This window comes from Sciurus carolinensis, chromosome 6 (genome assembly GCF_902686445.1).
Source record: "Sciurus carolinensis chromosome 6, mSciCar1.2, whole genome shotgun sequence".
In the NCBI taxonomy this organism is placed as follows: Eukaryota; Metazoa; Chordata; class Mammalia; order Rodentia; family Sciuridae; genus Sciurus; species Sciurus carolinensis.
In genome coordinates, this window is record NC_062218.1 from 57,864,050 (window position 1) to 57,891,421 (window position 27,372).

At 36.8% G+C, this 27,372-nt stretch overlaps 1 protein-coding gene across 1 annotated transcript in view; it reads right to left on the reverse strand.

The window, feature by feature from the left end:
- The window catches only part of Iqgap2 (IQ motif containing GTPase activating protein 2), a 280,459-nt gene that overhangs the window by 42,730 nt on the left and 210,357 nt on the right, over positions 1-27,372 (reverse strand). Inside the window, exons 15-22 of the mRNA XM_047555267.1 lie at positions 22,823-22,987; positions 21,148-21,290; positions 17,597-17,767; positions 7,856-7,939; positions 6,494-6,565; positions 5,791-5,860; positions 3,653-3,861; positions 889-1,038 (exon numbers count right to left, since the gene is read on the reverse strand). Of these exons, the coding sequence (XP_047411223.1) occupies positions 889-1,038; positions 3,653-3,861; positions 5,791-5,860; positions 6,494-6,565; positions 7,856-7,939; positions 17,597-17,767; positions 21,148-21,290; positions 22,823-22,987 (1,064 nt within the window). The remainder of the gene's footprint in view (positions 1-888; positions 1,039-3,652; positions 3,862-5,790; positions 5,861-6,493; positions 6,566-7,855; positions 7,940-17,596; positions 17,768-21,147; positions 21,291-22,822; positions 22,988-27,372) is intronic.

Here is a 27,372-nt window from a genome sequence, read left to right on the forward strand (position 1 = left end):
AAACTAACATTTTGTCACTCTTATTTATGGTTTATATCATGTGTTCTCTATATACCCAATGCCAGTGACATCCTCAAGCAAAGATTCAGGCATCTCCAGGCTTCGAAGGAATCCGTGACCTACAGCAAGGGACATTTGGTTCTCACAAGGAAGAACTACTAATCTCATCTTATGGGAAAGTTTTCTTGGTGAAGCAGAGGTTTGTACCTATCACCATCACCTACCCAGTTTCTTCTGTGACTAATTGTAAGTATTAGTAGGGTGGATGGGGTAAATCAATGGTCAACCAAAACAAGAACTGGTCCATTAAAGGACCAAATAAACATAACCAATTAAACTTACTAGTTCTCACCAGCACTCTGGAAACAATGGAAGATTACAGTTCATTTATATCATTGTTACATCATGAAAATAATGAAATACAAAGGCGCATTATTTACTAATCCCAACCCTCTTGCTCTTTCCCTCAAATAAGGGCGGGCTGGTTCTAGTAAATACATGTTTTTCACAATTATTTTAGCTTTTTTCATGGTTAACAGTCTGTGTCATTACTAGATTTATAATGTTTTTGCAGATCACCATAGTATAATACAGTCATGGACTCTGAAGTGAACTGTCTGGTTTCCAAAGCTTCCACCTTACCATTCAATAGCTGTGTCTCAGTTTTCTCCCCTGGAAAATGGAAAATGACAGCACTCACTGTCTCCTGGTTCCCAGAGTTACAGTAAGAATTCAGTGAGATCATATGTATAAAGCACCTAAAATAGCACTTAGGTGCTCAAAGCATGCATGTTATGATTGCTGAAGTGTGGGGAAAGATCCATCATAAACCACAAACACAACAAAATGTTTATTCAAAACTCACAGTGAAAGATAAATTGTGCTCACCTGTAGAAGGTAAAATAGCTGTTGATAAGTTTCTAGTGTTTTTCTCCTCTCCTTACTCAAGCTTTTGATTCCCTGGTGTTCTGTGTTATTCAATATTTCCATTTCTCCTCCTTTTTTCTTATTCAGTTTTGTTCTGTGTGAGATTACATCCTGCGAAGAATTTTAGGACATGACTACTTTGCACTCTGGTACTGTTTACCTCATCCCTTCGTACCCAGAAGCACACACTGTTGGAAAGATTAATTTCTTGCATTTCCTTCATTAGGAAACAGGAACAGAAAATGTTAAGGAAATGAGCCTTGTAGGTGAATTTGGCTTTTGTAACATGTATTCTCGGAAGCTGTATTTATTTACTCCTAGGATTTAATGTAGGCACCAAGAAAATTCAATAGAGAATAATATTTTTTAACAAATGATGCTGGGACACTGGGTATCCACATTCAAAAGAAAGGAGTCAGACTCCTACCTTACTGCATAAAGGAAAATTCACTCAAAAGAGATCAAAGAATAAAAAATAAGAGCTAAAACTATAAAACTCTTGAAAGAAAAACCAGACATACATTTCTGTGAGCATATCAGAGAAAGTGCTTGAGGTGATCTATAAGAATTAAGCTGCTTCTCTATAAAATTTTTTTTGTAACTAAACACATTACCATTGTTTCAAAAAAAAAAAAAGAGAGAGGGAAGATGAAGATTAAAATCATTTATGATCACTCAATTTTTTTTCTGACCTTTCTTCAGTAAATTTTTTTTAGAGTAAAAGAAATCACAATATTTTAGGTACTATTTTCTATATCTTGCAAATCATTTTTATCTGCCCTTAAATAGTCTTCAAAAACATTTTTAGTGGTTATATGACATACATACACTGGTCCTCAATTTATTGTTTAAGCTGCTTCCCACTTATATAGTACTAAAAATAAAGCTTTAGTAATTTAATAACTAAAAATGCTATTATTAATGTTAGGATCAAAGACAACATACTTAATAATCATAGTTTAACTTCTAATAAATATTGGATATATACTTGGTGTTTGAAAATATAAGTTGAAAAATTATATGTTTGTGTGTGTGTGCTTGTTTTTGTTTTGCTTGGGACAGAGTTTTGCTGTGTGGCCCTGGCTGGTTGTGAACTGTGGATCAATCAAGTGATCCCTCTGCTTCAGCCTCCAGAGGAGTTGGGACTAGAGATAAACCCCACCCTGACTGATTGAAAAATTAATCTTATTTCGTAGTGCTATCAATGAGCAATAAATGGCTTTAATGCTTTTAAAAAGCACAACAACATCACAAACATTCAGAGAGATCTGGAAATCTGCCCTGGTTGTATTTCTTCAAGATATATACTATTTAACTACTGATTTGTAACTAAGCCCTCATTTTGAAACAGTTCCTGTTTACAGTTTTATGGGGACAGGGTACAACAGCAGTTTGAGGTTATAAAAAAGAATTCTTTGCAGGACCTTCTGGAATATATTATACTTTAGAAATTTACATGTGAATCAAATACAAATACATAATTTTTAAATGAAGTACTACAGTTTTTCAGGATAAAATAAGAAATACAAAAAATTTAAATTGCAGTTTTATTTTTGAATGTTTAGGAAACATGACCATGTCCTATTTGTACGCTGCTCTATTTTCCCCTCTGACTCTTTCCCTGGTGTCCTCATGAGGTCTGGAGGACAAGGGTGGGACATTCGTACATCCACCGGACAGGTATTCCATGGCTGCTCACTTACTCTCCATCTTGGACCCACTGTAGCTTTCTCTGAACTTCTGGAAGGTTAGCTTTCCTCTTTGACCTATTAGTTTCCTGAAAATTGATTTGGCATATCGGAAAGGAACAGGGACATGGAGAGAGGTCTTAGAAATAGTATCTTGGGCAAAAGTAAGACAGCTCTCATTAAGAACAGGCTTCACACAGATACAAAACCCACAGCATTATTTATTTAGAAGCTATTAATGGGTGTGGTACCACTCTGTAGGGGACATTTTGGAAATATGTAGGAGTGTTTTTGGATGTCTGAATCAGAAGGCACTTGTGGTTTCTGTGGGATGCTAGAGATGACAGATGATCTATTGTTCAGCAATTTGTGGGGTGGTTCTGCTTAAACAATTATCCCACCCCCATTTTTCATGACAGGACTTTAAATATTCTTCTGGTCATTCACACAGGTCAAGATTCTGAGCCTAGAATCTTATTGTTTTACATATATGCACAATAGACTTTCTCCACACAAGATATTTTAATATACATCAGATTTTCTAGGACTGTAACTGCTATGTATATTGGGGGCAGACCACACTTATTCTGAGTTTTCTAAACTATTGTTCTCTATTTTAGAAAATGAGGTGTCACCTATTCTGTCACTCAGGGCATCCATCTGTGGCACCCTTGATCTGTGGTGATTCTGGGAAGAGGCCCAAGCCCTTGATAACTTTATGTTATCTTGTAATGTCATAAGGCCTGTATATTTTCACATTTAGATATGTAGTTTTCAATATGAATCACTTCATTTTTATTTCTTTCATATTTATACAAAGGTTTTAGTTTTATTATGAAAGCACATGTAAGTACAGTTTATTATATGTAAATTTCATTTCAAAATGGTAAAATAATCTTGGAAAATATGTCATAAACAGGGGGCATAGAATTTTGTTGTGCTGTGAACCACTGTCTTAGCTGGACCAAAGTGCCAGGAGCATATACGTGTCCCTCTTCTTCCTCCTAGCAGCCAACAGGCTTGCAAGCCCCACTGACCTCTAGTGTGATCCTATTCTTCACCAGGAGTCCAATCTTGAGGTCCATCAGGTTCAGGTCTTTCTCCAGTTGTTGATTGGCCCTGATCTTGGTTACTACTTCTTCCCTTAATCGTGCTACCTCCAGCTCCTCCTGGAAATCCAAGTCGCTTTGGTCCAATAGGTGCACAAATTTGCGGATTACAGTTAATGGTGGGTTTTCAGAGCCAACTGCAGGGAGAAGAACAGAATACTTTTTAGTATTGGGAAATTAGGAAGGCTTGGAATTATTATCAACAAGAAAAAAAGTAGGCCTATAAAGGCAGGATTGCCAGAAAAATGTATCAATAAAAGTACTTCTGGAAGAAAACATTCTGTATCATGAAAATTTGGAAAACTGCCATGGTTGTATTTCTTCAAGATATATACTATTTAACTACTACTTCACACAGATACAAAACCCACAGCATTATTTATTTAGAAGCTATAAATAACGGATCATATAAACAAATGTACAAAATGGATACTGTCTGGCCCAGTATTTTCTAGTTATCTAATACTCATTTGTCAGCTGTCTGTCACACTGTTCCCAGGACTCATGCACTGAGAAGACAGTACTATCTGCACCTTATTGATGAAGAACATGGAAAACTTAAGGCAAGTGACCTCAGCTCTGAGGCCTTGTGGCTGAGCCAGATAAGAGATTTACGTTCTTACTGCAGGAAGCAGAAAGTGGAAGCCTAAAGGATCTTTGGGAAGGAGCCAGAACTGGGTGAAAGCTGAATTAGAAAGGAAATGAAGGAAGACTGTTAAGGCCCAACAGGAATCAGTGTGATGATAAGAGGAATGAGCATTCTCCTTGACAGAAGTAAAAAGATTTTAGAAATTGAAAGTTGGTCTTTGTCCTTCCAGTGTGGACCAAGGGAGACTCTGCTTTAGCCTCAGTCACTGGGAGAGAGGTTTCTCATATAAATTCTAAGAGGGTTCCCTTAGTAATTTTAGGCTGTAATTGCCTGGCATTCTGACTCTTAAAAAGATATCTTTTAAAATACATTTGGTGAAAATCCTGTCAGCTGCCTCAAGGCACTGAGTTGGCGAAGCACTGACATGGCGGCGCTTGGTGGTGGTGGTGGGGTGGGGGTGAAAGAAGAATGGAGGAACTTTAGATTATGTAGAGGGAAATAAGAGGGGCGGGGGTGTGAAAGATGGTGGAATGAGACAGACATCATTACTCTGTGTACATGTATGATTACATGAATGGTATGAATCTACATCATGCACAGCCATAGAAATGAAAAGTTAGACCCCATTTGTGTACAACGAATCAAAATGCAGTCTGTAAAAATAAAAAAAATAAATTAAAAAAATCTTTTTAAATGTGCTTTGGCGAGAGCAGCTCTGAGTTAACTATAAGTCTGTAAAAATAAAAAAATAATTAAAAAAGACAAAAAAATAAAATAAAACATTAGCAGGAAAAAGAAAAAAAAAAGAATAAACTGACTGAGATGAAAGACACAGTAATACAAAGATGACCTGAACCAGTCCTGGGGCCTTAGCAGGTCTTCCTTGTACTTCCAGCTTGGTTCTGTGGTGTTTTGACACTTAAGGAATAAGAAGAGTTAAACCAATAACACAATTTACGGCATGAACCCAGCATCAACAACCAAATACAGAGTCATTTAGGTTTCTAGATAGGACAAAGATGTTTGTCATTATCACCTCTGGGAGATGAGATTTTTTTTTTTTCTTTTCCTTTTTAATTCTCATTAATTTATTATATATTTTATCCTTCAGGTAAGGTATATATGTGTGTGTGGAGAGGGATGATAGGCCAGTTAATTAATGGTTTAAATGTAGGCTTATCTTCTGGTTAACTCTTTTGCTTTAGGTTGTTGATTCTACTTCAAATATAATACAAAAATAGCAATTATGCCACTCCATTCTTTTTGAGGAAGAAATCATACCCACTCTGCTTATCCCTTCCACTTACAAATAGGAAAGCCCTTTCCTGTTACACAGTCTGAGATGATCAAAGTCTACACGACACAGTGGCATCATCCTCTGTTCTTGGAGTCGCCTCTGAAGCCACTAAGCTGGAAAGAACTTGTCTTTGATGACTAATAAGGAATTCAGGCTGTGTTTCTGAAGGCTCTCACTTACCCAGTGTTTTGTAGTCATCCCTAGCTTTGTTTGCTCTCAACAGGGACTGTATTTTCACAATTTCATTTTTCTGCAAAACATTGAGACAAGTCATGATCCCAGAGTCCCATCTGCAGCACCATTTCAGAACTTAGAACTTTAAGAACTGATAGTACATTACAACTGATACTGTTTAGAACTGATGATCCTTAGACACAGTGTGTTTCCTTTTTTTTTTTTTTTTTAAGAAGGGGTCACATAAATTAGCTTCAAAGTATATTAAGACAGTAGGGGGACTGTTTAAAGAGATCAAAAGAGAGAAACAGATTTCAACATAGAACTTTGATGATTCAGTCTCTGTTCACATATCTGTTTAAAGTTTCTGGAAAACATTTCTCCAATCAGCTTCAACCTAATCAGTGAAGAGTTAGAAAACTGTACATGCAATGCTGGAAAATACTTCTCTAGGATCTTCTCTCCTATTACTATCCCACTGTTTTCTTCTTACTCTCTACCCCTGACTGATGAAGTCTTACTCTCAATATAACCTCTCAATAAAAAATGTAAATTTTCAAACACTATCACATTAGGCTCTAACGCCTATTCTTTCCTAAGTGATCATTGCCATCATTTAATAAAAATCATTCAGTGCTAACCAACATTCAATAAACATTCATTTAGTTCATTTTCAATCCTGTTAAAAACCCGCATGCACTTGTCTTACATGATCCATGAAATACTGTAGTCGTGAAACGTAGCTCTTTCTTGCTTTTGCCATTCGGAACCAGGACTGAATCTAAAATTAAGTAAAATGGAGGAATCAAAGTGATCACCAAACCATGCTTTAATATAATTTTTTTTGTGTGTGTGTGTGTGGTGCTGGGGATTGAACCCAGGGCCTTGTGCATGCAAGGCAAGTACTCTACCAACTGAGCTATATCCCCAGTCCTTTAATATAATTTTATATAATTTTTCTAAAAATAATAAAAAAATGAGCAGATTGTTAAATCATATCTAAAGCCTGTCCTTCACTTCCCCTTTCTTTTATTGCTTTTCTCAGGGGGTTCAAAACACTTTTCTACCCTTCATTCCACTTCCTTAACAGGAGGGAGGTGGGAGAGGTATGTAGCTTTGTGCTATTTTCTTTTAATCTTAAATAAAAACCAAGAGAGCAAGGCATTTTGCTGAGAGTTGCATGACTCAGGGAATCAAATTAAACCAGATCCAGGGTTTCATCATCGTCCTTTAAATGTAACCAATATCCTTTAGATGTCTACAGGAAAATATCTCAAGATGTTGCAGAGGGACCAACTGCTACCAACAGTTTTCTGAGGGAATCAGCATGTGTACCATAGTGAACACACAGCATTATTTGGTTTAGGAGGTAATGTACAATGGATCTAGACCATGTCATTCTCCGACTTTACTGTTTAAAATGTCTGTTTAATGAATCTCATCTGATTCCAGTATCTATCCACTTCTGTTGTTCTAACTCTCATCTGGATTTTCAAGTTGTCTACAAGCTCATTTTTGGACAGTCCTTTGGCTTTTAGCTCTCTGTGTGCTGTGAACACAGTGCTTTTGATTGCTCTAGCTCAGAATTATCTGCCTGGGTAGAAAGCTGGGTTAGACTAGCTCAACATTCAAGTACATATCCTAAATTAGCCCTACTTCCTCTTGTCATTTGTTTTGCATTTGCCTTACAACTAAGGCTTTCTACTGGTATGTTTGAGCATTCTAAATATTACTAGCAAATATGAGAAAAGGTACATGAACTAAGGCTGGGTTCCCCCTGGAGATTAAATAATCAATTTAGACTTTCTAGACAAATTGAGAACATTTACTGGTTATAGAATCATTTTTCACATGATTCTCAAAACACATAAAGGATGTAAAATAATTATAGTGGCTCAATTGACTTGTTTGAAGATGATCAGTCTAAGTGAGTAGCAGAGTTGGGATTTAAACCCAGGACTGGCTTCAAGACTCATGCATACCCTTCTTGCAACTTTGTATTCCGGAATCAAAACAAAGTGAGGGGAAAAGTTTAAGCCAAGCACTTGATGTGGTAGGAAAGGATATTTACCTTCACAATAGAATCAACGTTATCAACGAACATTTTTCGTCTGGCCATATATGTCTTCTGTTGTGTGTATCTCTTCCAAAAAGCCTAAGGAAAAGTGAGTTACAGAGTCACTGATGAGTGAGTTTCCCACAGTTGATTAAAGTGTAAGCACAGAGCACATCTCAGGAGGCACTGAGTGGGGACACCGCCAGAAGCTCCCCTTCTGAATTTCACCTGGATTCCATCTCCAGGGGTGGGCATTTAACTGGGGCAGAGCACACCAGCTCATGGCTAGGACTTGCCCCAAGAGGGGGAAGGAATAGTGAGGGTTGAAAGCTTTCCCAGCTTGCAAGCTTATTTTACCAAGGGTCTGGGTGATAGAATAATAAAGTAGAAGTACCCTCAACACACAGTCTTAACTGGGTGCTGGTGTTATTTGGCAACAACATAAAATGCTTAAAAATAGTGGCTAATAAATATCTTTAATCCAATGAGTGGTCCACCATAGCCCAGACTGGAAAGGAAGACACTCCACTAACTTGTGACCCTGACTCCCTGAAAACATGAGTGCTAGTGATTAGTCATTTATTATTTTATATGTTCATACATAAAGTTTAATGATACTTCATTAAAGTATCTTTACTTGACTAATATAATAATGAGAATTTTTATAGGAGACATTGATAAAAACTGGATATAAACTGCTATCATTAGAATGATTAACTGTGTAATTGTTAGTAGTTGATTTCAATTCATTTTGAGCATCTTTTATTAAATTCATTTGTAACTCACCCTATTTCTCTGATCTTGTTTTCAAGTCAGAAATGAAATATAAGTTCTTGTTAAAAGGTGAAAAAACAGTAGTTGAATTATTTTTGTCATTTTCTTTTCACATCTGCATATATTAATCTGTCTTACTCATTCTTTTGAAAAAGTGTATGTGGAATTTTATGACTTCCAAAATAATACACTTCTTTGTAAAGACTCGAAACGAAAAAGTCAGAATAGAATCAAAACGATTAACAGAGCCTTTACTCCAGACTTCCCCTCTCAATTTGCATCCCTGGAAATAACAATTATGCTTTAAAAATTTAATTAAAAATTATTGATTCGCAGAAAGCTGCAAAAATAATATATTGAGTTCTAAGTACTCTTCATCCAGCTTACCCAATGGTAACATCTTACAACTACACTTTTAAAGCAATCCACAATAGTGTTAGAAAACAAGAAGGCACATAGATTGAAAGGTATGAGAATTCTTGTAAGAGAGAAGGCAACTGAAATTGATCTGGAAGAGGGGAAAAAAAAAAAATTCAACAAAAACATGGAAAGATCTTTGAGATGGCTCTAAACTTGAGAGAGCCTTGAGTAGCCATTTTGGGGAATTATCACTTTATCCATCTGTCAATCAGGGACAAAAAAGCATGGGGGTGGGGCTTGAGAAAACTACAAAAGGGTATAGACTTTTAGAAGGAATTTAGCAATATCCAATTTAAAAATTGTGAAAGGCTATCCTGTTTTCCAATATATCCAGCCTGGGAGTGAAAAAAAAAATATATATATATATAAGGATTTTTCTTGCAGCATTGCAAAACCAAAAATGTGCACAGAGCAGGAGGGATTCTCACCAAGAGGGTAACAGCTGGGGCCAGTCCTGTACTGCACTCAAACCAAGGGATGTTACACAGCCGCTGAGAAAGAGGTAGGCACATTGCTAACCAGGGAAGCGTTCTGTATCTGGAGGAATAGGAAGCTCTCCAAGATAGATTGCCACACTTATTTATGATATCTTACATTAGCAATAAATACCTAAAATAATACATACTTCTCCCTTTCACACATCTTTACTCTCCTCCACTTATAATCATTTAAAGTAATTCTCCATATATTTGGAACCACATCAGAGTTATAATTTTCATTTACATGGGCAAACAATGTTAAAAACTCAAGAGGAGAAGACAAATGCATTGTGTTTACTCTCCATTTTTTTTCCTATTGATGTTTCAGAATTCCTATTCTCTTTCAGCACTTGAAAACTGTCTGAACGTCTGAGGTTCTTATGAAAAATCCTGTCACGTAGTTGTCTTTCTCCTAGGTAAGCTGTCCTTTCTGCCTATTGCTTTCAAGATTTTTTTTTTTTTTTTTTTTGGTACTGGGGATTGAATCACTGAACTACACCACCAGCCCTTTTTATTTTATTTTAAGACAGGGTCTTGCTAAGTTGTCTAGACTGGCCACAAACTTGTAATCCTCCTGCCTCAGACTCACCAGTTACTGGGTTTTTTTATCTTGTGTTTTTGGAAGTTTGGCTATGATCTGTTTTGGTGTAATTTTCTTTGGGTTCATCCTATTTAGAATTGCTCAGAGCTGGGTGTGGTGGTGCATGCCTGTAATTCCAGCAGCTTAGGAGGCTGAGGCAGGAGGATCTTGAGTTCAAAGCCAGCCTCAGCAACAGTGAGGCGCTAAGCAACTCAGTGAGAACCTGTTTCTAAATAAAATACAAAATAGGGCTGGGGAAGGGCTGGGAATGTGGCTCAGTGATCAAGCGCCCCTAAGTTCAATCCCTGGTACAAAAAAAAAAAAATTGCTCAGGTTCTTACATCTGTAGTTTTGCATCTTTTGTTACACCATAGAATCATTCACTATTTTTTCAAGGTCTTATTCAACATTGCCCCTTTTTCCTCTCCTTTGGGACTTTGATGACACAAATACCAAATATTTTATTATAGTAGCACAGATATCTGAGGCTCCCATTCAATATTTTGTCAGTCTAATTTTTTGGTTGTTTAGACCTAGGAATTTCTATTGCTCTGTTCTTTAATTCACAAATGAGTTCCTCTGTTCATTGCATTCTGTGTTGAGACTATCCACTGAGTTTTTCACACATGCTATTGTATTTTTAAGTTACTGCTTGGTTTTTCTTTTCCTCTATTTCCTTGCTGAGATTTTCCAAAACGCTTTATTTCAAATGTGTTTGTAATTGCTCATTTTTATGACGGCTGCTTTAAAAATCTTTATTGGCAAATGCGAACATCTCTGCCATCTTTCTGTTGGCATCTCTTGACTTTGTTTTTTAATTGATGTTTTTTTCTTGCTTCACGGCATGATGATTTATGTGAATGAAATATCCAAATTGCCTGAGTGATAGAAACTGACAATCTGGATACTGAGAGATGCTGGATCTTATTTGGTCCTTCAGGTTCAGCTGGCTTTCCTGACACTGACTCAGCAAGGGAAGAGGGTGCTGCCTCGTTACTGGAAGATGGAGGCTAACGTCTATGTTTTCCACGTGTCCTTGCAACAGAGATGGGGAGGGGGTCCACATTACTGCCGGGTGGAAGTGGGAACTCCAGCAATCTTGGAGCTCTGCTGATAGCACTCTATGTGGAGTGGTAGAAGTACCTCCTTACTATTCCCCCTGTGGCTTCCACTGACTAGAAGGTGTAAAAGTGCTGACTATCCCCCATGCCTCTGCTTCCTTTGATACCACCTAGCAGGAAGAGGGAAGGCTGGGTGCCTTGTCACAGTTCAGGCTCTCTACTCAGTTTTTTTTTTAGTTGGTGTTTAAGTACTTTTTTTAAAAATAAAAAGTATTCTAATTAGTTATACATTACAGTAGAATGTACTTTGACATATCATTCATAAAGGGCGTATAACTTCTAATTCTTCTGGTTGTACGTGATGTAGAATCACGTGGGTCGTGTAGTCATACATGCACATAGAGTAATAATGTCCCATTCCTTCCACTGTCCTTCCTACCCGCAAGCCCCTCCTTCTTCATTCCCCTCTGCCTAAGCCAAAGTAACCCCACTCAGTTTTTGTGTCATGGGAGGGAAAGGGTAAGTTTCTTCTATAGTGTTTGGCTATGGCAGAGAGGTTATTAGCTATAAGTTTTGTTCTGTCCTGCTAGGTTGTGCCTTTCCTGTTCCTTGACTATGGGAATAGGTTTTTGCTGTAGCTTTTCTTGCATTATACCTATTGGTTTTTCTGGGTTGCCAGCCTCTTTGGCTCCAAGTCAGTGATAAATGAGGCAAGAATAAAACCCACAAAATACATCGCTATGTCATACTTGTTCCCTACTCAGACTGCCTTTTTTCTCTCCACTTCGCAGAGTGCTATGTTTACGTACAGTATTTGGGGCTTTTAGTTGTACTTTGATGGGGTAACAGGGAAGAGTACACGTATTCTAGGTCCCTAGAAGTGGAAGTCAAGCCCAAGTAATTTCTAAGTTCCCAAAGTTTTATAGTTTTTGAAATTATTAAGGCCAAAAGGATTTATTCCTTGATAGAGTCCATGATCTTTTTATTTAAATCCAAAGCATCAAAAGCAGTTATGGCTCAGGAGGATCAATTGAAAAGTTATTAAAACTAACAATTCATCTGGATGGCTAGTTATAATATTGACAAATTTTCCATATGTAAAAAATAAATGACAACATGATAAAGATGTTATTCACAATAGCAGAAAAAAATCAAGCACATGAGTAAACCAGAAATATGAAGGAATAAAATTATAATACTATACTTTGGGACAGATTAATAAATGGACAGAAAATACTAATATCAGAATTGGACTCAGTGACTCAGTGGTAGAGCGCTTCCCTAGCATGTATAAGGCACTGGGTTCAATTCTCAGCACTGTATATAAATAAATGAATAAATAAATAAATAAATAAATAAATAAATAAATAAAGGTCCATTGGCAACTAAAAAAATATTAAAAAAAAGAAATGGGAAATTCATTATCAGAAGGATGCTGATGTTCCCACCCCCAAAAAGAAATCTTAACACTTCATAAAGAAATAAATTTAGGAATAGGCTTAGAACTTTGTCAAATAACTATTAAGGTGAACACATTTTTTTTTCCTCTTGTTAAACCTTTTATGGTGGGAAAGAATTACAAAGAAAGATAAATTTTCTAGGGATTTAATACTGGAGTGATTTTAACAATACTTCTCAAACATCAAAGTGCACATAAAATCATCTGATAATTTTAAGACACAGATCAGAATTCAGAATATCTGAAGTGGGGCTTGAGAATCTGTACTTCTAAGAAACTTCTAGCCAATGATAGTGCTGGTATGTGGCCCACACTGTAAGAAAGATATAAGCAACCAAAGTGAAGGATTTTTTTTTTTTTTTTTGGTGGGGGGTACTAGGGATTGAATTCAGGGGCACTCAACTACTGAGCCACATCCCCTGCCCTATTGTGTACCTTAATTTGTAGATGATTAGGACCATGTCAATCTGACTGGTTGTAAACTAGCGTTGGGTCTTAATGGTTCATATATTTGGGTGAGTTGCACGGTTTTAAAATACAAAAGAGCAATTATATGAAAGTCTATTATGCATCACATTCCTTGATCCATGCTTATAGCAAAATAAGACACTGTTATTAGATCAAGTTCTTACCTTGCTTTTCCAGGATTATTGAAACTCGAGAAATGCTATTAATCTCCATTTACCCAGATTCACAAACACTTTGAATAAGTAATCTATCATCATAGTAACAGAATATCTAATATTAAACCATTCTTACATTGTCCATCCTGCATTATTCCTCTAATGTACTAATTCAATGCTTACCACTAGTATTTACCTTAAGAATTCATCATTATGTTTCATCTCATAATTGATTGGTTTTTTTGGTACCGAAGATTTAACCCAAGGTCACTTTACCACTAAGCTATATCCCTAGCATTCCCTCATCCCCTCACCCTTTTTTTTTTTTTTTTTTTTTTAATTTTGATACAGAGTCTAAGTTGCTTAGGGCCTTGTTGATTTGCTTAGGCTGGTCTTGAACTTGTGATCTTCCTGTCTCAGCTGCTGGTCATAATTTATTATTTATATAGATTTCTCTGGAAGCTTCTACATTTATGAATATGTTTTAGTCACCTTTCCAAACAAAGGCAACTTGGCTGGGTATAGAATTTTTAGTCTATAGAAACAGAAATACTCTATGACATATATTTTATTTGTTAGAGTTCTGCATTCTTCTTTTTCAGCTTATAAATTTTAATTCCATCAAACTTGACTTTTCTAATGCTGTACTAACAATAGAACTCCTGTGCATAGTCATAAAATTAAATTTCTCACCTCGCAAGCACAAGGCCCTGGGTTCAATCCCCAGTACCGCAAAAAAAAAAAAAAAAAAAAAAAAAAAAAATCAATTTCTCCTAGTTAGAGGATGTTTATTATAAATAAACATGGGAGAAAGGAGCTCTAGATGAAGATGTAGAAGAACACTAACTAAACTAACACACTAAACCATAATGGCATTCAGAAGCAGTTTTTAATAGAAAATTATGGATGGAAAACATTCAGAAAAATGTCATTCTTGCTGGGCACAATGGCATATGCCTGTAATCCCAGTGGCTTGGGACGCTGAGGCAGGAGGATCTCAAGTTCAAAGTCATTCTCAGCAACTTAGTGAGGCCTTAAGCAACTTGGTGTGAGACCCTTTCTCAAAATTAAAAAATCAAAAGGGCTGGGGATGTGACTCAGGGTTAAGTGCCCCTAGGTTCAATCCCTGACACCAAAAAATAAAAAAAAAAAAATCTATCTATCTATCTATCTATCTATCTATCTATCTATCTATCTATCATCTATCTATCTATCTATCTATCTATCTATCTATCTCAATTTTATTCTCTTGCCTGGTCTGAGCACTTGTGGGAAGTTTTATATTGGCCATCTAATTTGTTCTGTTTTCTTCTACTCTAAATATATTTCCTGTATAGTGCATCTGTAACGAAGAAATCTTTCAAACTACCTAGACCTCAGAGGTTATTGCTATGGTTTATCGATTTTCATGGTCAATCTGGAAAATCTGATTTGCTGAATTGGTTGTCTTAACTGATAACTGGTACAGTAATAACCCAGTACAGTAATATTTGAATTACCAATGCTAAATCCTAAAGCACAAATTCTCACATGATGTTGGTCAGACAAGAAAGTCCTAAACATTTTCCTCGTCTCCCTTTCTCCTCAAGAACAAAATTCAGCAGTCTACGGGGATAGATTCTATTAAAATAATGTGATAATCAACTCCCCAGTGGGGTCCTCCTCCCCTTCCTTCCAGTCCTCGGACTCTGCCACTACTGGCAATCTGGAGTTGATTCACATAAGCCATTTCTTTTTCTCTGCCTGGATGCTTGCAACACTCCCTGACCTGTACTTCACAATTCAGTAACTCCTAGGTCCAAGTTTTGGAATTTGCCCTCCAAAAGTATTACATCCTTATCAAAAGTGGTATTCCAGCTTTCTTCAGTTCAAGGGGGATGGGGAACTTTCTTCCAGTATGTACTTACGTATTTTTTCTCATTTCCTCCTATGCCATTCCAATGATCTCAACATTGGATCATCACTCTCTGTCCTCCAGGTCATCATCTCTATTACCTAATCATTTATTGAGCATCAAATAACAACATGCTGGGGAGTGCTGCTATGTGAATTATTCCATGCAATCCTCACAATCCCACAGTAAAATGGACATTATGACCTCTGGATGAGAAAATGCATTTTTAATCATTCATTCTTTCTGTCAGCTGTTTATATATTTTGTTAACCTCTATAGATCTGTTTCAATCCTTTTCAATACCTGTTTCAAGTATTCAGTGTCCATTTTGCATTCTGCTGTTTTAGATTAATTTGTATCCCATGATGTCATTATTTGAGTTTCCATGTTTGTCAGCTGTCTTTTCATTTTATTCTATGTCTTGTTTCATTAAGTCCATATCTTAGTAAGTCCCTTGAGTAGGAATTTATAAGCAATTTTAGTGTGAAATTTTCTTCTGGCTTCTGAAAGAGCAACCTTAGATATTTACTTCATTTATATTTTACAGGTCATATACTTCTTTCTGTTTTTGATATAAAGTTTTTGTTCTTATTTATGAGATAGTTTTCACTTATTTCCAAACTTACAGAACTTTATCAGACCTTCTATCTCTTCAAAGATAATGGCTATGTAGATTCTCCTTCCTTGACTTCCTTCTGTGTTAACCTGGGCACTTTCTGATTTATTTCATAAGCATTTGAGACAGAGTGTTGGATGGGTACATTCTCTGTACCACTCTTCAGTTCCTCTGCAGGAGACTGAGGATGGCACAGGGTGGTGGAGCCTGGGTATGCCTGGTCTGGGCTATAAACTTTCTTTCCAAATTTGTGAAGTCTGTTAATCTGGGGCTAATTCAGCAAGCTAGGAAGGTTGAGCTGTTCTATGCAGAGGAAGCCCTTAGCTATTAGAACATTTCTCTAGTTCAGGATGAACAGTCACTTTGGTGGGAAATGAGATGAGCATGACACCCTTTTTTCATGGTCTTATGGCTTTGTTGGTCACGTTACCGGATAGTACATTTACTTCTGGTTCTCATCTGTGAAGCTAACTTACCTTTGGACCTTGTTAAGAAACTGCCAGAAGAATGAAAAGAAGGCATGGTGGGGTGAATTCAGAGTGGGATGGCTTTTTCAATCCTGCTCCTCTGCTGAGGTGGAGGAACATGGCTCCAAATGACTGTTTCTATCCTTCCCCAGTCCTCTCATGACTTGAGCCCTGGGTTTGAATGCCAGGGAGATTCTATACTGAAGGGCTTTTCAGTATGTCTCCCAACTGTGACACTGGTCCATATCCCAAGATTGGAGAGCACAGGGTAATCCAAATTGTATCACATCAGTTCACACTTTGAATTTTGTAGAAATCTTAGCATCAATGTAGCATCATTGCAGATTCTATTTTTTAGGCTTAGGTTCACATCCTGTTTATTTATATAAGGAGTAACTAGAAAACTCATTGGCTCACCTAGAAAAATCTCTTGAATGTCTGGTTTTAGCAAAAATTTCTTTGAAAAATTCATTTCTGCCTTGATAACATCTTGGGCAAATTCAAACACTTGAATATCTATCATATGCAAGACACAAGAAGACAAATATTTGTAAAACTTATATTCTGCCCTGAATGGCATTACATTTGAGTGGGGAAAGTAGATGAGCTCACTGAGGACCACAAAAGAGAAGCTCTTCAGTGGAAAACTTTCAATTTAGGAAATTTCATAGTTAATTGGTCAAAGAAAAAACCCATCAGTCAGTCAATAACAGTATCACGTTAGACTTGTGAAAAAATGGGACAAACACACAGTATTTTGGAAGGCACTGTGGTGGTTGGTAGAGGGCACTAGGGGAACAGGGTCTGGCAAATTCCTCTCTTCCCAGCTGGAAAGTTCAACAAGTCACGCAGGCCTATGTATCACTTACAATAGCAACAACAATGAATGGGGGAATGAGGATTTCTCCTGCAAGCCTAAGTGAAGGGTGACAGATTACATAAGGGAGAAAAGATTCTCTTGGAGATGCTAACTCTCTTCTTCTGTTCTTTCAGGCTAGAAAAAGCTTGATGCCATTCAACATCCATTTACCAGTAAAACCCAAAGTTGGGTAGAAGGTGACATATAGAGATCCAGCTTTTTAGAAAAGCATATTTTCAACTTTGATCTGAGATGTCCCTTTTGACTCCAACCTGGTTGGTGGCAGGTAGATCTGTGCAAGTCTATAATGCCCCAAAATACTCTCCACAAATTAAAAGTCAATCATCAAGATACTTCCCATCTGAAAGTATTACTAAAGTAGATGAGGAAGCATTGATTCGGTAAAGATGTGCAGTCAGAATTGTTTACCAGAAGGCTCATAGTAGACTGTCCTGTTTTCAAATAAATCATTTTCAAGGGATAGGACAGTTTGCTGTTAACCAGTCGTAGATGATTCAACATACCTGTATTTTGACCACATTTGCTTCTTGTTCATACAAAAATGATTTCCTAGCTTCAAACTCTTTCCTAAGGAGGGATCCTGAGCTTGTATCTTTAAGGTGAAGAAACAAATCTTCTGAAGCAGACCACATCTTCTCACGGATGTAATTTACTGTGATTTCCTCAATGATGTCCTGGCAAGAGATATTTCTTATGGTTACACTTCACACATCAGGTGAAAGGACGCACAGAATAGCCTCTGGAAAGAGTATCTTTTAGAAAATGATATAGATCGTTCTTTTTGGCTTGGTTTAAAAACAGATTTAACCAGAGCCAAGGGATGAACTGGCTTAGTTTCTTTCTAGAGACATAATTTTGGAATCCTTTGAGACTCATGCTGAGGTATCATGAGATGGTGGTTGAATGATCTCAGGCTTTGGAGACAGAGATGTACCGATGATGCTGGCAAGAACCAGGGGTAAAGCCTGAGCTCCACAGAACATAAAAGGGACAAGGATGACTAGCATAAGGACATGTATCACCTCATCCTTCCTCTGGCTGCTGAGGAAAAGACCTCAGTGTCCATGAAGTCCTGGCTTCCCTTTCTCCTTACTCCCCCAGGACAGAGCAGGAAAGCCCTGCAGTGAGCTGGGGGAACACAAAGTGATGCTCAGGGACAAGTAAAATACTTGGGGCAGAAGGCAAAGGGGTGGAAGAGGAAAGACAAGCACCTGTAACAAGGCCAGACAGAGGAAATCTAGAGGAATGAGAAACAAAGGAAGAAGGGGGATTGTGACAAGTTTTTATGTCGGCTATGAACTGGGTTTACTATTTTGTTCGTTGTGACATTTAAGCAAAGACAAGATTCACTTCTGCAACTGAAGACTTATCCAATGTAACTAGAACCAATAGTTGGTTAATTTAAATAGTTAAAAGTGAAGTTATTCAAAGACGACATATATAAATATATATGTATATATATACACATTCATTGAATAAAATCAGTGACTTTAGGTTGTTTAGAAGAAATAAATTGAAAATGAAACAAAACACAGGGTGAGCCCCTCCACCTAACAGACTGATGCACAATATAACACAAAGTTATACCTGAGGCATCTTTGGATGCCACGGGAGCAATTATGGATTCCAAATTTTAACTCTTCAATGCTGCTTCTTCACAATCTGGTACATCTTTTCGATCATGGCATAAGATTTTTTAGTATTTTCCATAATCTCATTTTTTTCAAAAATTTAGCACTAACAATCCATTGCTCTAATAAAAATTTAAGAACTTTGAAAATCTGAAATTAGCTTCAAAACTATGTTCTTCAATCTCTTCTTATCATTTAGGATTTTTGTCATTTATTGTTGTCAGACTCTGGCCACAATTTTCCTGTTTTTTTTTTTTTTTTAGCACATATTGCTACACTGTGATATGTGATGTTATTGATTTTTAATGATTCAATAAGATCTATATTGGTATTCTATTTTTCTTCTTGAAGATGGAACATGATCATTGTCAGTATTTTCTCTTTAAACATATTACAATGCCTGGTCCATCAGCAATTTCCATACTTTTTGGGTCCAACTTATGGTCTTAAATTCAAAGCAATCTTGGTGAACATTCCTTCAAGAGAATTTCCCCCTGGGAACCATTACTCACTTTTTATAGGTCCTATATATCTCTGTCAGAAAAACATCTAGTTCTTGAGATGCATCTTGTGTTATTAATTCCAGAGGAATGGGTACATGATATGCCCTTAGAGATATGGCTGGTTATGTCAAAAACAACACAATAGTGGAACAGTGGAAAAGACTATAGACTAGAAATTAGGAGCACTGGGGGTAAACATCTGCTTATTGATGGATTCTGTGGAAGTTGCAGAATTGGTAGAAGTTGCTTTTTCCACTCTGTGCCTCCATTTCCTCACTCAGAGAAATGGAAGATGATATTTGCTCTATCACCTCTTGGAGAATGATTCTGGGATCAAACTCAAGTGAGGGTGTGCTGGAAATTGAAACTCTATGCTAACCAAGGGTATCTGGCTATGTTTGTGGTTTCAGAAGACCTTATTTGTAGAGCTACACATTTGGGGGGTATTTGTGGGCACACCAGTTAAGAAAGATTACTTTTGGCCAAAACTTATAACAGATACCTTGTTGTAAGTATTGATTCTATTTTCATAGCCCTCCAATGCACATTCCGGTGATATCTATCCCATGAACTGCTTTTAGATAAGTCCCCTTTCATTTTAGGAAACTTTCATGAAGTATCTAGTTGTTATTTCCATGTTCCAAAAAAGTAAATAGTCAGATCTAATAAAGCCATGGTCACAAAGAGGCCAATCTCTTGCTAAGCTGCTCCTTTCATTCCTTTACATAGAAGAAAGAACTAAAAAAATGAATGAAATTACATGGCCTAGAACTAAGACCAGGAAGAGCTCACTGGCCTTACTTTTTCTTACAGTTTTGCTCATAAATTGTTTATCATCTTTCTCTGTAAATACTCATCCCTGAGTTCCTGTACTTAAAACTGCTGCATTATTTGGATTACAATGGAGATGGGTCAAGACTACAAGTCAGATGGAGAGAAATTGACAGGTGCCCTAAGACTTAGGCCAGTATTGTATATAATGAGAAATGACCTTTGACCAAGTGATCCTAACATAGACTCTTCTAAATGGGTTTCTTCTTTCTGTATTTTAACACACCACAGGTCCTAACAGTCAATTAAAAATGTTGTATTGGGTTGGGGATATAGCTCAGTTGGTAAAGTGCTTGCCTTGCATGTTGGTTCTTTATATAATCTTATCTTTCTCTCTCCTTAAAAGGCAATCTTTTAGAGGTTAATTTAAATTCTGATTCACCATATTATACTTAACCCTTGGTTAGTAATAATATATGGGAAAATGTCTAATTTTCATCTCAGTTAATTAAAAGTCACGTATAAAATACACTTGGTTGTGTTGTTTCCACTTACATTTGGATATAAGCACATCAAAATCTCCAAAAATTACAATAAATATTAAAAATATATTAAAATGAAGCAAGTATTTAAATACCCATCCTGTCCTTTGCCCAATTCTGTCCTCTCCTCCTAAAGCCAACCTGGAGATGGCTGGGATCATCTGTGGTAGAGAAGCCTTCTCCAGCACTTTGTAGAAAAAGTTACATTTTGATGGGAAAGATACCATGTTATATTGTAGGTTATGGTAGTGGTGGTGGTGGTGGTGGGGATAAGACATTTTGAATACTGACAATCTAGAAATTATCACTAGTTGAACTTAACTATGTCAAGGAAGACTGATTTTCTAGAATAATCTACCACACCAAATAACTGCAAAAGCTTTTCTTCCCATTCTGTTTGGTTTTGTTAATGCCATTATGGGGAAAAAAAAAATTGCCAGAGTAACAAATACAGCCACATTCAATGCATTTCCTGAAGACTTTATTTCATGCCCAGCCTTCAAATAAATCAGTTAGTTCTTTCCATCATTTTCACAAAGCAAAAATAGAAAAGCTATCACACTTATCTTTATATCACATAGTTTTCCATCAAAAACCAGCTTCCTACCTCGATTTCTTTTTCCATGAGCCATGACTGTTTCAGCACATATGATTCAGGTGGCACCCAGGAACTCTCTTGAGAATCAGTGTTGTAATAGTAATCATATTTATCCTGCAGATTGAGTTTGAACCATGAGCCATCACTAGAAGCTAAAGAAAAAGGGGTTGTTAAATTCTAACAAAGGAACGGTGGACTCTTAAACATTAGTATAGTTTCTTCAATACATAAAATAATTGAATGATTATATTTTTCACTAAAAATTCAGGTAGTCTAAGTTAAAGTCATTAGAAATGACTAGTAAAGTGGAACAGATTCCATGTATTCCATGGTAACCCTTTGCTAAGCTAAATAAAAGGAGGAGAGACAAATGTCTAATGCTAGTTCTGGATCCCAAGTCTTTCACAAGGATGAGAGGAATAAAATATTGTCAATGAGAAGGAAAAGCAAACAAGGAATCCGTGCCCCAGGTAGATGTGAACAACATCACAAGTACACAGAGGAGATCAATGAGCAAAATCTTCTTTGCTCAGTCTTCCAGCAATTTCTCCCATAAGGAGGGACATGTTTGGGCTGGGAGACAGTGATCTGCATTGAATCAAAGCAGAAGTGAGTTGCCTTTGGAGTCATATAAAGGCAAATATATACCACGAAACTCAACTATGGTAAGGAAAAAGAAAGATCCTAATCCTTCTGAGTCAAATTGTTCTATACAAACAAACAAAATGAGAGAAAAAAAATGCTGAAAGTACTTAATTTGTTTTGGGAGCATATTAGAAAAATCTATGGTGGTCATGGCTTAAATTGGTCAAGAAGGTTTCTTCCTCATGAATCTATGGGCTACACTTCATATTTAGAAATCTTTATTTTAGACCAGAGAACTAAAAATAACAGCAGCAACAACAACAAAAGCTTAAAAGTTCTAACTTACATTGAGCTGAGTCAACAGTTAACAGGTGAGCATTAGACTCACTATCTTTATAGGTAAGCCAAAGTTCAAGTGACTGTCTCCATAACCTACTTAAATGCATTCAGATAACCAAGCAGAAATAACTTTAAGTCATGCTGATATGTGCTTATGTTTTTGGTTTTAAATGCCCTCATCTGTTCAATTTGTCAGTGCCCAGGAAGATGTACTTCTTTTCAAATGGGCAATCAGATAGCTGTTCAACTGTTGGTGGCCTTTTGTATCTGACTTCTTTTATTAAGCATACTATTTTCAAAGGTCATCCATATTGTAGCAGGTATTGGCTCTTCACTCCTTTTTCTGGCTGGTAATATATTATTGTATGGATATGTCTTATTTTTTTTATCAATTACTACTTAATATCCTCTACTGAATATTGTGCAATTATGTATAATTTGTCTCACAATGGATTAAATGACAGAATTAATTAGTGTAAAATCCCTTTATGTCACCAGATATAAAATATAAGGCAGAAAAATCTCAAGAACTACACAGTCTCAATTCAAAAATAATCTCAAGTACTATATGTTCTCAATTCTATGATGCCATCACCCATGTGCTGCCACTGAGTTAATCATAGCTCCCCAACCCCCCCCCCCAAATCTAAAACTGTTGATTTGAAAGCAATACTTGTCTTAAAATTAAGGAAATATAATACCACAGAAACTATTATATTTTAATCATATTTAGTTTGTGCTAAGTAATGAAAAAGCTTACCATACTGTGATTTGCACTCTTTTGCTTTTGCAAGGGCATTGTAGTATCTGTCAGCACATTCAGGGATTACATCATGTGTGTTATAAGAAGATTTCAATACAGACAAAATATCATTGGATTTTCCCCCCTCCAAACACTGATTGACATCAATGACCAGTGTCACCCCTGGGAAAAGAAAATAAATGTTTCTGTTAATGGTTATCTTCTACTAACTCCCAAAGCACACAAATATATTATTGAATCTTTTAGTAATGTGTTGGAATTTTTACCCTTTAAAAGGATGTACCACACATGCTGTAGTAAACGGGCCAACTCACCTACCAGCTTAAGTTGTAAGAAAAACAATATTCTACAGGTGCATTGTGTATTAAATGCCATTTTATTTCTTGGTTAGTCTTATGTGGTATCAAGATGCTAGGTTTTACTCACTGTAGTCAACAAAAAACTGGGTAAAGCATACCTAGATCATTAATCAGGATTTGAAAAACTAGCTTAATAAAGACATTTATTTTCAAATAAGCAAAATGCTATTTAAGATATAGAAATCCTAATATTCTCTTATATCATGCTAATATATCTGGCAAAGTTGTCATAAGAAACTGAAACAAATGTTCTAGAAAGGCACAGTTAGTGACTATGTACAATGGAGTCCAGAAATTTAATTCTGGAACTGATTTAGACCTAGCAAGCATTTTATCCCATTTCCATTTTCTGCCTCTCCCTATAATAAAATCACATTAAGCTCTTTAGTTGACTAAAGAAAGTTAATTTAATTAGTTCTTTATTATCCATTTCAGTTCTAGGTAAGAATGTTCTGGTCCAACCAGTGGAACTACTCTTTTTCACAACCTGTAAATGCTGAGTTAGGAATGTATAACAAAAATAAAAAGGGGAGAAACCATGTTTAAATTTCTTCCCAGGTTAAAAAAAAATAATACCTTGATGAAAAAAAACTGAGAGATGGATATTTTTTCTTTTTCTTTTTTACATATATGTCAAACTCTAGCAAGTATTAAATAACATATTGTTACCAAATTAGGTTCAGATGTGCAGAGCACTGTGAAGGTTGAAGGGCAAGAAAAAGAGCCAACTTTTGACCATTCAGAGTCGAAGTCATGCATATCTGGAAGAGCACACAAACACTTAAGGAGGGCTTCTCCAGCAAACTCTAACGGCTGCTGAACAAAAGGGACAGCAGTGTGTTTTTGTGCTTCTGGAGGTTGGCAGCAACTGTGACCCATCCCCCTTTCCTCTTTTCCAGGAAAGCTTGATAGGTTGGAGAGAAACTGACACTTAAGAAGTCTGAGGTCTGAGAAAAGCAGGAGGAACTAGTAGTTGACAAAGAAGAATTCTCATATGAATTACACAAGATAGCTCCATCTAGTTAACCAAATAAAATGTAATGTTCCTTAAAAGACAATACTAGGAAAGCACAAAGTTCCTGCATACAGTAATGTTCTTTATCATTGAATAATGATGCACAAGGAATTAGTCCACAGGTCCATCTCTCATCTTAATAGTACCAACTCTCATCTTAATAGTATCCTTTTCCATGAAAATCTAAACCATGCCTTGGATAAAAACCCTAACAGAGAAGTTTCTAGCTTGCTAAGCATTTTACTCACAGTCTGTGTTACATGGTAGGTGTTTAATGTTTGCTGAGAGCTTCTGGAAGAGTCCTTTATGTCAGAAAAATTGTTCCATGCAACAGTGAGCAATATGCTCAAGGATATGGAGTTTGGGGGCCTATCTGCTTCTGCACTGAATGGCGTCAAACTCATATGATTCAGTTTCTCCCTTTTCCTTCACTGTTGGCTTTTGCTTTGTATAGACATCTACTTGCCTGCCTATGGCAGCCCACACACTTTATCATCTTATAATCTGTGGTTTCTGCTGTGCTCTGAGTCAGGAAGAGAAACAACCATCCATAAGAGTGTTATACCTACAGAAAGAATGGACAGGCCCAAGGCGACTGCCTAGGGGCCCCATGAAGACAGTAGATCCAATGCTCAGGCTGTGAGACATCTATTTTGATGGCCTTTTTTGCTTATTCTGTGGGTGATGGTTAAGTCCCAGACAGTTGAGGATGTCAGATAAATGACCTCCAGAAAGTCAGGTATGTTTCTGGGATGTGAGGGCGATCTAGCTGTGACATCTGTCACCCCATTGATTGCCAGAGTTGATTTGGCTGATCTGGCTGGCTAGGCGGGTGTCCCCTTCCTCCCTCACTGCTCCGTGTGCGTCCCTCCCGAAGCTGGGTACTCAGTCAAAGAGGACGACCTTCCTCGATAGAGGAGGACCGTTCTTCGGTCAAGGGTATACGAGTAGCTGCGCTCCCCTGCTAGAACCTCCAAACAAGCTCTCAAGGTATGTTTCTGCTGGGGAACAAATTAAGAAACCTACCATAAATCTCCTAAGAGATCCAAACAACATTTGCTTTATATCTTAAGACATAGGCCAGCAGGCTGTCTTTAGAGTAGGTGTTCTCAGAGAGGGGATATAAACCTCAATAGAAAAATGCTGGTTCTTGCGGGGAAGAGGTAGAAAAAAATCTTTTATGTATAAAGCACATGTCTTACATATAGTACATAAACAGATATATCTGTGGTATGAAAATTTCATGATGAGAGATCATGGAAAAGTCTTTTTTAAAGATTCTTTAGAGAATAATAATAATAATAATAATAATTTTTTAAAAAGCTGAGAAACATTGCTCTAAGGAGTAGAATGCTGAGGCAGACTTTAAACAAGTAAGATACCACAGTAAAAATGATCACAGAGCCAAAATAAAGGAGACTTGAGTTACCCTGCTCTTTCAAATCTTGCCTGTGGTGAAATATATGGGCCAGTACGTTTTCTTTTATCAGATTATCTGGGATGCTTGCAACATGTGGCCAGAGTCTGTTTCAAGTCTTCATGGAAAGGATGAAGAATACAAGGGACAGGGCAGAAGGAAAAGATAGGATCTAGATGAGCAAGTGAGGAGTACAAAATCATAACTATTTAATAAAACCTCTCATTTTTATTGCCAATAGGACCATGAGTCTCAGTGTGAAAAAAGAACCAACATTTACGGGCCAAATGTAAGAACAAGGACCTCTACCTTGCTTTGATCTTTAAGAAAAAAGTCATAACCATTTTAGGCTACTTGAGTGTCTGCATTATGCCAGGTGCAGTTTATTATAAAAACTTAAGAAATTCTGATAAGTATCAAGAAAAACTATAAACCAGGAATGATGGCAATTGCTGTAATCCCAGCAATTCAGGAGACTGAGGCAGAAGGATCATAAGTTCAAAGCCAGCCTGGGTAAATTTGTAAGAACCTTTAAAAAAAAAAAAAAGAAAAGACTGAAAATATAACTCAGTGGTAAAGCATCCCTGGGTTCAATCCCCAGTACCACCAAAAAAGAAAAAGAAAAAATAAGTTTCTATATTACAAACTAGTAATTATCTTCAAACTATGGCTGCTTTGGCTTTCTATATAAAATTAAATTAAATCTCTTATGTTCCCATCTCAACTGTATTCTTTTTGTATGTAAATTTAGATCTCTTATGTACACATGTCAACTGTATGTATAAATACATATATATATATATATATATATATATATTTTTTTTTTTTTTCCCCTTGAGTATTAGCATACTGGAAAGTAAAGACTTCAAAGCTCCTAAGGTATAAAAGTTCAGGTTGGAGAAATGCACATATTTTTTTCCATGCTAAGGAAATAGAAACCAGATGTTCCTCACAGATGCTTCCAAAATTTGAAAGCACATCTGTGAAGTAACAGTAAGTAATTTCAACAGCACACTGACTTGCTACAATAAAATCTAATTATGCCATCCATGTGTGGGCAGGTTAATGAAATACACTTTAAGGACTCTTGTTTTGATTTATGTAGGGATTTGTATATGGAGATTGTTAGTATATCAATTTAGAATTGATTTCAGATCGTCAGGTGAATTTTCTTATTATTCCTCCTTGAAAATTGAGGTTTGAAATAAAATAAAAATTTTAATCATTTGAACCAGTGCAGACATTCTGCTAGTTGCTGAATGTGTCTATTCCAATTGTGCACTTCAAAACGGAAGAAGTAACCCTAGGATGGGTCTGGGGACACACTGGGCCCACTACGAGGTAGGCCTGAACTAAAACTCCAGTGATCGCCTGACTTCCCAAAGCCCCTACTCTCAGTGGTAGACTAGAGTGACATTGTGGTGTCCTGGAATTAGTGTTGGTTCACAGCCAGTATCCAATAGTCCCTGCAGAGTCTGATTATGCCCTTCCCCCTAGCACCTTCACCTTGGTAAAAGGTCCATTTGGTGAAGGATGATAGATTAAAAGTATAATTTTTGGGCACTGTGGTGGTATCCTTCCTCAAGGGGACCTGGTCTCCCCTTCATTCAAAGGGTTCTGGGATTGCAAACTAGCTAAAGTCTGGGAATTGAGGGCTTTGACTGTCTTTTTATATTTCAAGTAAGACTTTTCTTCTCTGACCTAGAACTCTTCTGCTTTGATATGGTTTAGATATAAGGTGTCCCCCAAAAGTTCC